General features: G+C 43.0%; 1 protein-coding gene across 3 annotated transcripts in view; it reads left to right on the top strand.

Annotated features, from left to right (window-relative positions):
* Positions 1-11,594, top strand: part of chd6 (chromodomain helicase DNA binding protein 6) — a 147,512-nt gene extending 135,918 nt beyond the window's left edge. For all 3 annotated transcript variants that reach the window (XM_034083223.2, XM_034083224.1, XM_034083226.1), the window contains exons 41-45: positions 1,041-1,640; positions 1,784-2,029; positions 3,786-3,926; positions 4,262-4,366; positions 5,192-11,594. In XM_034083223.2, coding sequence (XP_033939114.1) covers positions 1,041-1,640; positions 1,784-2,029; positions 3,786-3,926; positions 4,262-4,366; positions 5,192-6,352 — 2,253 coding nt within the window. In that variant the 3' untranslated portion in view covers positions 6,353-11,594. The remainder of the gene's footprint in view (positions 1-1,040; positions 1,641-1,783; positions 2,030-3,785; positions 3,927-4,261; positions 4,367-5,191) is intronic.
* The last annotated feature ends 4,717 nt before the right edge of the window (positions 11,595-16,311 follow it).

Here is a 16,311-nt window from a genome sequence, read left to right on the forward strand (position 1 = left end):
TGGGCCTGGTGGTGGGGCCCAATGTGATATATTTCCATGGGGCCCAAAATCCCTGGCGGCGCCCCTGTCTCCACTATCTCATGCCATGGTTCATAAATGGTGTCCATGCTAATAAAGCTAATAGTGCTAATAGACTCCTGACAGCTAACAGACTCTGAAAGTGCTTCATCACTTTTACTTTTTATTATATTTGTATTCATGTATTTAGTATTGCTCTTTCCAGACAATTTTAATAGGTTTTAAAACAATTTTAATAAACCTAATTTTTGTTTAATCCACTCTTTGTAATTTGCTAATAATGCTAAAATAACATTATGTAGATATATTTCACACATGATTTAATGTACCTTTGTTCGATCTGTAGCTCAACTGATAAAAGATCTATTCATGTTTATACATACAAAAATAATTAAATATGGAGCAATTTTCCACTTGGCACCTCTCACCATTGTTTCTTCTTTGTAAAGTTTTGTCTGTAATGTTGATATTATACATGTTGATATCAGACTTGGGCAATAATTATTTAAAAGGCACATATGTATAGAAACAGTATTTATTAACTTTAATAACAGAAATTGAAAGAATATTGTAAAACTATATTCGGTAATTTACACCCAATTAAGGGTCTGAAATATTATCTATACAGTGTTTCATTCAACATGATTGTTTCACACTATAGGACAGATTGTCCTTTCAAATAAGTAAGAAAGCATATTTTGAGTTTTGTAAACTATTAGAAACAGGAGATTCTTAAAGTTATGCATTTTAAGGTTTTCCCATGAGACTGATTTTGATAGATCTAGTCACATAATCGAGCTCTCTGTGGTAAACACATCAGGCAGGATTAAATAAGTTTAGAACTTGAAACAAAAGGAAAATATACATTCAAATAAAAAATCTGCTGCGCTGTCAGCCTCATGTTTTACCCAGGTCTGGTTGATAGCCCTCACTGTGTTGTGTCTCAGTCCATATGTGTGTCTAACAAACATCATCTCTCTCCCATCTTGTCTGCCCCTCACCCACCCTGTCCACTCTGATAGTACATGTCGCGGGGCGGCGCATGCGGGCGCGGAGCTTGGCGCCTCACCTCCTTGCCTCTCTTACAGGAGAGACTGGTGGCTCCTCCCTACCTCCCCGAGCTCAAACGAGCGGGGGGGCGGAGGTCCTTCGACTATGAAGCCGCTGCTGCTGCAGCCAAGGTATTAGGCGGGAAATCGGCACCGTCATGCCACACTGCCACCACCACGAGTTCCAGTGGTGCCTCTGCGGTGGTGGCTCCGCCCTCTCATCGCACGGGGGCCATGTTGATTAACGGCTGGCAGGAAACAGCCATAGATCTCACCAAGTCCTCCGGAGAAATAAGCACCACCAGTGGCATGGGGTCAGGAGGAGCTGTGGGACTCAGCGGTCACAAGCTGCCCCCTCCACCCCCCATCACAGCGCCGCTCTCAGGCCCCGTGGGGATCGACATGGCCGGGATCCTGCAGGCGGGGCTCATCCACCCTGTTACGGGGCAGATAGTTAACGGGAGCCTGAGGGGAGATGACTCCCTGAGGAGGAGGAGAGGCAGGAGGAGAAACGTTGAAGCTCTGTACTCTGAGTTCACCAAGAGCAGAGGACTGCACCTCGCCGACACTCAGGTGGGTGCAGGGAGGAGTAAGGGCGTAGGGTAGCTCTGATTGTGTGTGCTTCACTGTGAGGGGGAAAAGTCCTATCAAAAAGATGCAGGAGGAAACCCCTCTCCCTGCTCAGAGGTTAAAACAGCTGTTTGTGTGTCTTTCAGCTGCAGGGCCGGTTGGATGTGATCAGCCACTCCTCCGTCTCCTCCTCCACCTCCTCGCCGTCCCCTTCTCCTTCTGACCGACCCGCCGGCCCTCCAACACCGTCCTCCTCTTCTACGCCCACCCCCACGCAGACCCCCCCTCAGCCGGAGATCGTGGCCATCGACAGAGAGGCGGCCAGCAAAGGTCTGATGGAGTGGCTGAGGCAGAACCCGGGCTACAGCATGGACCTGCCCGCCTTCTCTCACGTGAGTCTGATGTTTGTTTAACTGCTTGGATGTGGAATGAAGTTTATCCTCTCGGGCTTGCAATTAGACTCTCACTATAACCCTGAAGAAAGGCTCACTTCACCATTAGCATCCAACACTTTTTAAACAGTGCAATTCAGCATTCATATCCTATAAATAGTTATATGCCACTGCATATATAATGTAATATACATACACTTTATATAGAGCAATATGCAATTTTTACTTTTAACTTCTTATTTAATGTTATTTCATCTTTTATAGGACATTTTAACTTAATTAATTAATTTTTTTACTTTCTGTTTGTCTTCTACATTTTTGTATTTCTTCTTTATTTATCTTTTGTTTATGTCATTCTAAAATAAAGTAACTCCCGTGAAACCCGAATTCTGACAGCATAAAACAAGTATTCTGGTTCTGTTGAGTGTATATCTTCTTTGATATCGTAACATTTATTTCCTGGTTTTAAAGGCGGTATCAGCAAATCATTTAAGAAATCCTCAATGTCCATATCTATATTATCATTCCAATGTCGAATATATAGTACAATGCAGAGGTGGGACCAAGTCATTGTTTTGCAAGTCCGAGTCAAGTCTTTGCGCTCAAGTCCGAGTCAAGTCTCAAGTCAGGATGGGCAAGTCCTAAACTTTGACAAAACGAGTCTTAAACAAGTCCTTATGTGCTTTTCAACAAATGTAATGACATCGATCAATAGAATAATACTTAATAATCAAACTGCTCTTTATTAGTCACATGGGGGTTGTGACGACCCCTCCCCCCTTCTGCCTGGCTGTGCTCCCTGCCTTGCTGTCCTCTGGCAGGTACTGGGAGTTTCGTCCTGTTTGTGCCCGCCCATCTAGAGGCGGAGCCACAAGAAGGTATAAAGGTTGCCCAGCTGCAAGGATCACGCTCTGATACAGATCCTGGCATGCTGCAGCAACCTCAGCCTAACAGCCTGTGTTAGGTTTGATGCACCCTCCAACATGCTACAACACCCGTCCACACACCCACACACTGCTCACACTACTGACAGTCTGATTCTTACTTACACTATTCATCAGAGGTGTCCTTCTATAACCTGTTAAATAAACATATATTTGGCATTTAACTCTGTGTGGCCTCCCTATTTGTTCCAGCCTTTGGAAGGTTGTAACAAGTGGGGGCTCGTCCGGGATCTGAACCCGGGACCTCTCGCATCCGAAGCGAGAATCATACCCCTAGACCAAAGGGGTATGAGAGTGTTGGAGACCCCTGAATTAAAGTATCAAGTCACCTCAAGTCACAAGGCTCAAGTCCAAGTCAAGTCCCGAGTCATTGGTGTCCAAGTCGAGTCACAAGTATTTTGTCATGTCGAGTCCAAAGTCATCAAAGACTCGAGTCCAAGTCATGTGACTCGAGTCCACACCTTTGGTACAATGTGATGTTCTTCATATCGCCAGGCCCTATAAATAGCAAGGTGTTCATGAGATAAGATAGGTTGAGATTCATCTTTATTAACCCTCCAAGCAGTTCGAAACAAATGAAACATAGAACATGGTAGGTAAAAGTACAAACAGGAATACAGAATAGGAAAAATGTAAGTAACAGTATCAGTTAAAATAATAGAATGATATGTCCGCAGAATTTGAGTATATGTGCCTTTTTTATATTTTCTGCTTCCCATTTCCAACACTATCTGAGCTGATATTTCGACTACATCAATCTTATTCTCTCCCACATCCTCTTCCTCCCTCTTGCCCTTTGCCTCCCCCCACAGTCTGGAGCAGGGCTGTTACACAGCTTTGTGGAGCGTCCCAAGCAGAGGAGGCATCGCTGTAAAGACCCCACCAAGCTGGACATCAACTCTCTGACGGGGGAGGAGAGGGTCCCTGTGGTGCACCGCGGCACCGGACGCAGGGTACAGCACACACACACACACACACACACACACACACAGTGGCAATATTTCTGACTGCATGAATAAATACTATATTTGTTATGTTGGTCACTGGTTTAAGTTCAGCCATTTTGCTTTCAAAATGTGCATGTGTGTATTTCAACTGTAAAAAAATGTATAACCGAATGTCCCCTAGTGGGATGATAAACTGTCTGCTTTATGATAAATAACGTCTACAGTGTATCCTGAGTCATTTGAGAAACAATCCAGTTTTCCATACATTTGGGAATGCAGGAACATCTTGAATATTAGTAGTGTTCTTGTTCTAATACTGCCTGTGTTTTCTTGCCTTGCAGCTGGGTGGTGCTATGGCTCCGGCCATAAAGGAGCTGTCCAGGTGGCTGGATGCCAACTCAGAGTACTATGTAGCTCCAGACTGGGCTGACGTGGTCAAACACTCTGTGAGTAGAATACACCGTGTTGTCAGTCATCAACATTCCTGCAGCAAAATCTATTGGTTTTTTACATTCGTACCCTTTGTGGTTTTCCCATTGTTACTACTATTGTTGTTGTGGTTTAATGTTACTTTGGATTCCTAAACTCTATTTAATGAATTTACATTATGAAATGACATTTAAATACATTTATTAAAAGCAAAGGTATAAAATATAAGTATAATACAAACAGTGTAGTGTGAGATATGAATAGTTATTTGATTTAATAAAAGGCAGCAGCAAATATAAAAGCCTTCAGTATTGATTTATTATGCTCTCTTAAAGGGGACCTATCATGCAAAATGCACTTTGTGATGTCTTTTATACATAAATATGTGTCCTCGGTGCATCAGAAAATAAAATCCTGGGTGATCTGTTTGTTATTTTGATAAAAAAAAAACTTCAGACATGTTTTGTATAGGTATGGCCCTACAATATATGTTTCCAATATAGCATGATAGGTCCACTTTAACCTGGCCTTTAAAAACAGGAAAGGACACGAGGGATGTTGAGTATCAAATTCTTTATTTTAATTACATAAGCAAATTAATAAATATCTGCAAATATGAGGTGTGAGTCAGAAACATCAGTAATGTAGATGTGAGCTTTCTGTAGTGTATGGTGCTCTCAGAAGGGAGGTCAGGGGGAACAGTTGGTGTTGCCTTCAGAGACAAAGGGAAAATAGTGATGAGCCAGAGCACAGTTCAGCAGTAAGACGGGGGCCGTCACAGTATGGAGTCACACAGTCACTGTTATCTTCTTCCTCCATGACCCCCCCCCCCCCCCCTGCAGGGTTTCCTCCCTGAGGGTCAGTTCTCTCGGATCCTGACAGAGCCAGTCAACAGAGACTTGGGCTCTCGGCGCCGAGGGCGACGGCCTCGCAGCGAGATGCCCAAACCCCTCCTCTCCGTCTCTGACTCCGCCTCCTCTGCTCTCGGCCCCCCTCTCTATATGAACGGAGGGTTGATTGGCAGCATGGACTCCATGGTGGCCATGCAGAACCTCCGGGGGGGGATCTCAGGGATCCCCATCTCAGGCATCATGGCGGCTGGATTCCCTCACGGCTTCTCTGCAGCGGTGCAGGCTGGGGGGGCCGGAGGGTCGGCAGAAGACGCCAAGAATGGGTTGAGTATGTTACCCATGATGCTCCACGGAATGCCGCACCCCCATGGGGCTGGGATCCCTCAACACGCCTTGTTCAGTGTCGGCGCGATGATGGCGCACACCCCTCACCCCAGCTCCTCCTCTTCCTCCTCGCTGTCCGCCGCAAAGGTCACCACGACAACCGCACCGTCTACATCGGAGGCGACCAGCCCCTCATCGACCACGCCTGCCGACAGAGAGAGCAGCGGCCCCCCCGGCTCAGGGGGAGAGAAGGAGAGGAGCCAGGAGGAGAGAGAAGCAGCCAACAAGAGAGCAGGGCTGGGGGAGACGGCGGCCATCATCACTTCCACCAGCAGGGCCCACATCGGAGCTGCCCACCTGGGGGGGGGCAGCCATCTCACCTTCAACCCCTTCCTGATCCCCGGCATGTCCCACGGCCTGCTGTACCCGCACATGTTCCTCCCCCATGGGGGCATCATGGCGCTGCCCGCCATGCCCCCCGGTGCGGGGGACGGCTCCCCCGGCAGCCCCAGGAGGAGGAGGAAGAGGGGGAGGGAGGAGGAGGAGAGGGAGGAGGAGAGGGAGAAGGCAGCGAAGGTAGAGGAGACAGAAAGTACAGTTAAGGCTAACGTCTCCTCCCCCCCAGCCTCCTCCTCTTCTCCATCCGTCCCCTCTACCTCGGATCCAGGCCCCACTGAACAGCCCCAGGAACCGGACTCCCATAACCCCTCCGAGGGAGCATCAGCAGAGGGGAAGGAGGAGAGATCGGAGGACACAGCAGGAGAGGCGGCGGAGGAGGAGGAGGAGCAGCGGGACCCTGAGGAGCAGAGACAGGGGGAGGAGGCGTAGAGGGGGAGAAACTGTCTCCTCCATGCCCAGCGAGTCAGCGACTGAGCAACAGTGTAAAGTTTGTGCCGTGTCTGTCAGTCAATGTCCATGTAAAGACTTTTGTTATGATGATGACTAATGATGATGATTATATCCAACTTGGTTATGTTTATATACCAAGACCCCACCCACCCTCTCCACTCCCTCCTTGTATACAAAAAAGAACTGTGTAAGAAACCTCTGTGTATTCTTCCCCTTCATTCTGCATCGAGACTCGTCAGGACATTTCTCAACACACACCCACACACACACTGCAGGCAAGATGTGGTAACCAAGGAGCAGCTTTGGCAGTAATGATCCGGTTATGAGCAGAAGGTGGAGTGACGCAGAGTTTAGTTTGGTGTGTTTGCGCGGAGGCGGCTCTGTAAAGTGTAAGAATCTCTCACCACAGTCTGGGAATTCAGAGACGCACTTGTGTATCTTTTTGTTTATGGTCCAAACCTGAGCCTGTCTTGTTATTTTCACTTCTGCCACAGTCCACTAAATACATATCTGTGCAATGTTCAAAGACTAGATGAACTGGAAGTGTGTCTTTGTGACACTGAAGAGTCTCAACCAGCATTCCCAGACCCACGTGACACTAAAACACCTTTTCTTTTCAATACTAAAGGAAAACTCTGATAAACCCCTTTATGCAAGAATTAATCTACCTAAAAAACAAAGAACAAAATGACATTTGGGAAAGTTGCCTAATTATAAAAAAAACATTGGTTTCTGTTACATTTAACTCAAATTTAATATTGTCAAAAAGGTCACAAAACAAGTGAGTTTAATATTACCCAGACATGGATGTTGTATCTTTGTGTAAGATAGCATTATCAGCCAACCCCCCCTTCCCATTTTAAATACTGTCAGTCATATTTCTTTTTGCTATTATCAATGCTATGGCGTTGCTGCTACAACTTCTTTTGAAGAAGGAGTTCAGAGAGAGTTCAATGTTCTTCACTCGTCACACTAATGTAATAATCCAGATTCCTAGAAGTGCAACAGATATTCATAACAAGAACTCCAACTTCTGCTTTTACTGATAAAAGCAGAGAACAATCATGAGATTATTCCTTTTTTAATTTCTTTTTAGATCATGTTATTATCTTAATTCTCAGACACAAGGTCACTTTGTGAGAACTGCCCTTCAAGTGTGCAGGAACATGAAAGAAATGTCAAAGTGAAGAGCGCAGTCTGGCCACTAGGGGGCGCTAGGAGGTAGATTTTATTTAGCCCTGAGGCTGCTAACAGTATATATAGTCACACATGGAGTGAATCCAAATCACCAGGAATAGTGTAAAAATGACCTGTAGCAACTCACCTCTGTTTACTTCTTAATTCTGTGATCAGAAACATCTGTCGACCATCTGAGCATCGAAAGGGAATATCCAGTTTTACAGATCAAACAGGAAGAGGAAGGATACAAGTGGTGTGAATCGCCCTGGTTGAGTGCCTCTTCGTCTCGTTTCTTTTCCTCGGATTAGTTTTAATAGCAGTTCATCGTAAGAGTTTCTGAATATGTAAACCTCTCGCTGTATATTGCAGGATTTTCTTTTCTTTCTTTAAGTGCACCATTTATTTTGTCACCTTTGCTTTTGTTCCTCCATTGGGAAAAAGAATACTTGACAGATGCAAGTGGGAGTTTTGCATTGAGGTTAGTCCTAGTGTTTTGGTATCAAACAGACTGTACTGTACATTACATGGATGCAAGTCACTTGTTTTATTCAGTCTTTTCAGAACAGGGTCTGCATTTTGGGGGTTATATGTCAAATATTTCCATTTTATGATGTTGGACTTCACTTTGTTTTGTTTTCTTACATGAAAACATTATTTTTGCACAATGTCTTTACGTGAATGTTAACCTGTACTGTCTTGTATTTCTTTTACGTGTGTGAGAGTGTGTGTGAGAGAGTGTGAGTCTGTGTGCATGCATGCGCACACCTGTCGTCGTGTTTCTACTTACAGGTCACATTTGTTGTCGAAAAAAAAAAACATAGTTGTTGCCTTGTCACATGTTTGTGGCTACATATAATTTATTATATTTTTCTTTTTGCTTCGCCAAACTTTCACCAAATATGACATTCTTTTTTCTCTTAGTTTCATTATGTATTATTCAAAGTAAAATGCCTTATTTAGCTAGTATTTTTTGTATTGATGTTCCGTTACATCTCCATATAGGGACATGTTATTGTGTTGTCTTCAGTTTGTCCTTCGCTTGTATGCGTACACGGCCTTTGGTGTTGTGCATTATCTTCACAATCCAACAGTAATGCAATGCTGCCACTGTCCGAATCACTATGTTAGTTCCCAAAAATCAATCAGTCCTCCCTCAAAGCACAAATGGAGAGTTAACTAAACGTGTCTGTTTTCTTAGCAGTGCCTCTAAAATGACTCTAAATAGTTTCTCTTGTGTGGTCGACACTTCGTCATCCTCGGGGAGATGAGAACTCTTTCTTGGATTTAATTTGCTGACGATACCATGCTGTTCGTTAAAGGGGAATTGTGGAATGTGAAAACATTTAATCATAAGATAATCACGGTGCTTAAAAAAATCGGACCGCACTAACACTAGGCTATGCTATCAGGGATGCTATTGATGTGCGTCAAGGAATTGTGGGAGGCCATTATCTCCTTTTCTTTTGTAAAGTACGGTCCGAAGCCCGTTACCTCAGAATGTAGATAATAGAGTGGTGCAGTAATGAGTCCTTAAAACCCGCGTTTATTTGTCTCAAATCAATGATTGTGTGGACGTGGTTGTGGTAAGATGCTTGAACACAAGCTAAGGAGATTTTCACGTTTTGTTCAACAACATAAAATACGTGAGTAAACACTCCACTCCTGAATGTCCCAAGCTCCTATGTGTCATTAGAATGGCGGTTGCTAACAAGACACTAAATAAACGACAACACGTCATCGCACCGAAGATTAGCCGCCTTTAGCTTAGCAGTGGTGGTGTACAGACCTTGGTGTAGTTTGTTTATCGTCTTACGTTAGCTTTTTATTTCTGCAGATTTCATTTACGCTTCAGAAAACACAAATTGGTGTTGATGTGTGGAAATAATCCTGTGGAAAAACGGCTTCAATATAATAAACGTGCGTTGGCAAGAAAGCTCTTTTTCCCTATTGGGATGCTAACTTCCGCGTCACGTACTCAAATCCATCATCCACTCTATTCTACCAGCTATAACTATGGCTGCTACTTACGGTACTGTAGATTGTTCCGGATGTTTTCAAACAGTAATCTAATACAAGAAGACTTTTTGACATTGTTCTCTTGAAATTTCAAAAAGTGTACCGAGTTAGTTCTCCCCCTCTGGTGATTGGTAACAACAACATTCTGTAATTCCCCTTTAACGAAGGCTATTTAATCCCATAGCGTTCTCTCACTGCACGAGGCCTTCTGGTTGGTATCCAGCATGTCTAGGATGGTATTGCACACACAGTACATATCCAGTTTTTGATTGTTCTGTGTTTGTCCAGATTCCTGGGGGAAAAGCATCAGAAGAGGAAACAATTTGTTACTTACGACACCTAAAGTATCTTAACTTTAAAAGCCGCAGCCCATGTATGCACATCACTTCCTGTTACTGACATGTCCTCGTGTGAAAACCTGAAGCAAAGGTATGTGACAGCAGGTGGAGGTCGATGGATGGCTCTGTATTGTCTGTTCATGTCACACCATGCCTTCTTTAACAGTGTTCTGTCTTTTCGTTGAAATCCTTTTACTCCTTCAGAACCTCAAAATGTTTTGTATCTCTTATCATGAATAATGTATTTATTGTATAGTTACTGTCTTTACATTGTTGTCTCATGACTGAATAATGGCTGGTTTTGTTTCTCTTGAACGTCCCCTTTAAAAAAAACTTTTGGTTCACATGGAAAATTCCTCTGCTTTGCTTTGTAGCCCTGGCCACCTGCTTTTAAATGCAATGACTCCGTAAAAATACCTAATATCAAAATCGCGGAACTAAGCTAAATAATAATCTGTTGGTCCAAAATTATAAAATGACCACGTGACTGCATTTCAAGAACAAATGACTGAACCATCAGCTTCAGAAACTGCATAGCTGAACCAGAAAGCAAGCTTAGATAAAAAAAAACAATTCCTTTTTATTTACTTTGTATTGAAAAAATCAATAAAACTGGATTGTTAATCATGTAGTTTTAGTTTCAGAGTCGTCAATTTGGTAAAAACATATTTACAACATCCATACAAACGAAATGAGAGGGCAGATGCTGGGTTGCGTGGCCTGATGTGTTTCATTTCCTTTTCATCAGATCTAAAAAATGTCTCCTTTAAAAATGAGGATCCTGGGGAAATATTTGATGACCATGTCGTCTTTGGCTGTTGCTCAACTGGGACCCAAACATTCATTTGCAAATGACATGAAAAGAATAATGTGAATGTAGCCAGGTCATGTGAGGGGGGAATCCAAACACACTCCATAAAGCTCAAAAATAAAAAACGTCCTTTATGTTCCGTCTTATTCATTACAGGCTGGTTTCACAGATACTAAACACTTTCTTAAAAGCAGAAGTGAAAACATAACAGTCACAGCTTCTGGATATATCCCACTCATTTTGTAGTTTTAGACTACACTAAGCTGTAAATCTCTCTAAAGAAATCTTCTGTTTCTTCAAAATAAAAGCGTGACAAAGGGGCTGCCCAAATAAATTAATAGGTTCCTAAAAATGAAATAAAATCAAACTACTATGACTCTTTTTTTGCATCCATAATGTTAGGACAGATTATTTTTCTGAGGCATGCTCAAAAGAAACAAACACTTAAAAAACAGATTTTTGTGAATGAAAGCCAGAAGTATAAATATGTGCAGGTTCAGACAGTTGATCAGAAAGGCAAATGAATGAGAACTTCACCTCCACCTCCCAACTCATGTCTGTGAAGCCACCCAGCTCAATATAACAAATAAAGGACGAGTTCAAAAACGTGACTTTTCACAGCTCCTGTACTCACGTTATGGAACCAAGTGCAATGCAATCCACACGGATGTTGTTCTTAAAACGGAAGAAAAGACAAATACTGGCTGCTCCTGGAGTCAGGCCGTTACTGAGTAAGTTGTACGGTGGGGTTTTTATCTAGTTTCTTTCTTTTATTTTCTTATTTGTAACTATAGCTCTCCATGTGGACCAATCTCATGAGTCAAAACATGGTAATTGTGATCTTTTATCATGCAATAAAAGATGACTTTCAACTTTCTCTTGTCTTTGGTGAGTACTTCATTAATCACTTCTGCTGAATTCTGAATTTCATTATTTTGTTTAAAATGTCAGGTTTATTGACCTTGGTGACCCTGAAGTGGTCTGCAGCTCGTTCAGTGCGCTGCTCTGCTTTCTGCACATTGCATGCTGGGAATGACTTCAGCGGTCCTGTAAGGCTGAGAGGATTGAGCAGGTAGAGAACAAGATCAACTGTCCTACAACCAAGAAACACTTTTCATTTATGTCTAATAATAAAGAAAAGTACAGCATAAGGATATTTCATAATCTAATCATTTCATCCCTATTGCAATGTTTAAAATATTGCTTGTGCGGCTTTATTACAATCTACCCCTAGAAAAGTGGTTCTCAACTGGTGGGTCGCGGACCCGTTTCGAGTGGGTCGCAGATGTGTGAGTGAAGAAAAAAAAAAATTCTAACGCTGTGCATGCAGTAGGCGTTGGACTGGAAGTACCGGAGACCATAAACGGCTTTGAAAACTTCTGTCACGTAGTGATCATCTTCTCAATAAAAGTCCCCACGGGGAATAACTTTGCGGTAGAACTACTCTTTATACATCCATGGGTACAACTTCAGATCAAAATGAACACATAATGAAATATGACCCCCGGTTTGATGATTGACAGGTCACAGAACAATGGGAGCTATCTACCCTACGTACTTACTCACTTTGAATTGCCTTGCGTTGAAAAGTGCTATATAAATAAACTTGCCTTACCCTTACCCACCATTTAAAGTACTTCACACATACTCTCTCCTCTTTGCTCTTCTCTCTGTGTGGAGCAGCAAGCTGTCAGAACAAAGTGAAAAACAAACAATGGCAACCCTGTGGCACTCCATGGCTAACTTTGGTTTGCGTGGAAGATTCATCGTTAACACGTACAAACTGAGAGCGTTCAGATAGATAGGACCTAAACCAGCCTAAAGCAGTTCCCTGTATGCCAACTAAGTTCTCTAGTCTTTGCAATAGGATGTCATGGTCGATAGTATCAAATGCAGCACTGAGATCGAGCAAAACAAGAATAGAGACAAGTCCCTTGTCTGAGGCTATTAGAAGGTAATTTGTGACTTTAACCAGAGCTGTCTCTGTGCTATGATGTGTTCTAAAGCCAGACTGAAAATCTTCAAATAAATCATTGTTTTTTAAGTAATCGCACAGCTGTTTTGCGACTGCTTTCTCAAGGATTTTTGAGAGGAACGGAGGATTAGAAATAGGTCTATAGTTGGCTAAAACCTCTGGATCGAGGTTGTGCTTTTTAAGAAGCGGTTTTATCACTGCTACTTTGAATGATTGTGGAACATAGCCTGATAATAAAGACATATTCATAATATTTAATAAAGAAGTGTTAATTAATGGAAAAACTTACTTCAACAGCTTAGTTGGAATTGGGTCTAACATGCACGTTGATGGTTTAGAAGAGAGAATCATTGAATGTAATTGTTCAAGGTTAATGGCTGAAAAGCATTCTAGTTTACTATCTAGTGTAATATTAGAACTTACGTTTCCGGGAGCTGTTGATAACACTATACTGGTCAAAGGCAAGAGGTCATTAATTTTGTTTCTAAGAGTAACAATTTTATCGTTAAAAAAGCACATCAAATCATGACTACTGAGTGCTAAGGGAATAGAAGGCTCAATCGAGCTGTGGCTCTCTGTCAGCCTGGCTACAGTGCTGAAAAGAAATCTTGCATTATTCTTATTCTCATCTATTAATGAAGAGTAGTAGGCTGCTCTCGCTTTACGCAGTGCTTTCTTATATTCATTGAGAGTAATATGCCAAATTAAACGAGATTCTTCAAGTTTAGTGGAACGCCATATCCTTTCAAGTTGTCTCGACTTTTGCTTTATTTTGCGGGTTTCGGCATTATGCCATGGAGCTAATCTATGTTGTTTTATTTTCTTCTTTTTCAAAGGAGCAACAGAGTCTAATTTTATTCGCAGCGCATCTATAGCACTATCAACAACATGATCAATTTGGGTTGGTGTACATTTTGTATAAGTTTCCTCCCCTACATGCAGACATGCTATCGAGTTAAGTATTGGTGGAATCTCTTCCTTAAACTTGGCTATAGCACTAACAGATAGGTTTCTGCTGCAAGAGCTTTTGACTAATGCTTTGTAGTCTAGTAACAGTACTTCAAAAGTTACTAAGACATGGTCGGATAAAGCAGGATTATGTGGTTCGACTAATAGTTGCTCAATTTCAATACCATAAGTCAGAACAAGGTCGAGAGTGTGATTATAGCAGTGGGTTGGTTTATTTACACTCTGACAGAAACCAACAGAATCTAATAGAGTTAAATGCAACAGTAAGGCTATTTTTATCATCGTCAACATGAATATTAAAGTCACCTACGATAATTACTTTATCTGTTTTAAGTAACAAAGTTGATAAAAACTCAGAGAATTCTGATAAGAATTCTGAATAAAGACCTGGTGCACGGTACACTGTAACAAATAAGGCTGCAAGTTAGTAGTAGTAATCATACCCCTTTCGTCAAATTAGTATGCATAAAAAGTGACAGGTGGAGTCGCCCCCAATTATGCAAATGAGCTAAGTCCGTCTCCCATTGGTCAATGAGCTAAGTCCCGCCTCCCATGTCCCGCCTCCCATTCTTTGATGTCAGATTGGCGTGAAAGGCCCCCCGGCGTGATTCTTTGTTGTATTGATTAAGATAGTTAAGGTATTTGACCCCTGACCCTAAGAGTGGAGTAATTGCCCTGCAATCAGATTGGCGTGAAAGCCCCCCCGGCGTGATTCTTTGTTGTATTGATTAAGATAGTTAAGGTATTTGACCCCTGACCCTGAGAGTGGAGTAATTAGACTGCAATTAGATTAGCCCCAGGCGCCCCCTTTGTTGTATAGGTCTTTTGTTGTATTGATTAAGATAGTTAAGGTATTTGACCCCTGCCCCTGAGAGTGGAGTAATTAGACTGCAATCAGATTAGCCCCAGGCACCCCCTTTGTTGTATAGGTCTTTTTGATGTATTGATTAAGATAGTTAAGGTATTTGACCCTTGCCCCGAGAGTGGAGTAATTAGATTACCCCCAGGCAGTCCCTTTGTTGTATAGGTCTTGTGATGTATTGAATAAGATAGTCTCTTTGATCCCTGCCCCTCAGGCTGCGGCCCCACGAGGACGAAAACGGCTAAACGCATAGGATTAACGCAAACGCAATCGCAAACGGCTTCCGTCCACATGCAATAATTATCCGGATAGTGTCTGCCCACACGAGACCGCTCCGTTTAGCTCCAACCGCTGGAGAAGCTGCAGTACATATGCAGGAGCCTCTACGTGGCGCTGTAACTTCCTCCACAAAAGCAGCGAAGAAGCATGGTTGTCATGGTTGCCCTTCTGTTTATTCTCCGCGGTGGGGGCCGAGGGAACCGGGCAGAGTTTTTCGCCAGTCAGCGTGTATTAAAGTTGAAATCTTCCGGACAAAATTATAAAAGTGCCGGTCAAAGGTCTTCTTTGTTATTTATTGAGCTTTAAAACAAATGAATAACGACTCTATATAATATAATGATAAAATACACGGAGCCTCTCTTTTTCCTCCTTCTCTTCGGACAGCGTCAGTGTCTGTCTCATGCAGCAGCTGATCCAGTAATCAGTGACCCGGCCGACTGTAAAAAATAAACATATTTATAACTAGTTTAGGGAGTTTGAGAGGCAATTAAAATAGCTAAGGGTGATGATCTGACTTGAAGTGTGTGTTTTGCTGCAGCGGGAGGAGCTGTAGGTGGGCAGAGCTGCGTGTCTCCGTCCTGTCAGATTAGACTTCACTCGCGAGAGAAAGATAAATTATCTGAATTCAGGGTGCAGTTTACTTTGACGTGGGGGTGAGCAGCAGAGGTGGGGAGAGGCGGGGCTATTGCCTCATCATTATTGCTGTAGATGTTGCACAAACAACTGTAGCATGGTCAATAGCGTCCGGAGCACGATAGCAACTCTGCGATCCGCCATTGTTGTTGTTGTTGGTGGCGAAACACTTCAGCACTGGCGCGGGGTAAGCGGAGGTGAGCAGAAGAGGTGGGGAGAGGCGGGGCTATTGCGCAATCACTATCAGTGATCTGAAAATGTCCGTATAGGGCGCACACACGGAGCTGTTTGACCCCCCAGAGAGTGGCGTATGCATTTCTATCCACCTTGGGACCCGTTGTCGTTTCCTCAGTCGTTTAGTGCCGTATTCGGTCGTCCTCGTGTGGCCGAACGGTCTATATGACACTAAACAGTAACGCAAACGACCGAATTCGTCCTCGTGGGGCCGCAGCCTCAGAGCCCTTTGTTGTCTAATCTAATTAGCCTTTGATGTTTGCCCTTTGATGTGATGTGTAATTTCACATGATGAAAGCCTCTGTATAAATGAACCTTATGAGGCTATGGCCGGTGTATAGAGATATGCTCAAAACTAAATTTAAAAAAGACAGACAATTCAGCTTACCAAGTCAACCGTCTGAAGCGCCAGTCAAGAAACGAATGCAGCATCGGGGGTTCAGAGTACAGCCTCTTTCTGGGCATGTGTGTTGGAGGAGGGGCTCTGTAAGGAAGGCCCCCCCCCCCCGTTTGTGTACTTTCAAATTATAGCTCACTCGAGATGGTTTCTCCAAAATGACAGGGTTTGCATACATAAAAAGTGTATCTTACAGTTCCTTTAGTTGTAGGATTGTGAACTAATGTATAATTACTTTTATTAAC

This window comes from Pseudochaenichthys georgianus, chromosome 5 (genome assembly GCF_902827115.2).
Source record: "Pseudochaenichthys georgianus chromosome 5, fPseGeo1.2, whole genome shotgun sequence".
In the NCBI taxonomy this organism is placed as follows: Eukaryota; Metazoa; Chordata; class Actinopteri; order Perciformes; family Channichthyidae; genus Pseudochaenichthys; species Pseudochaenichthys georgianus.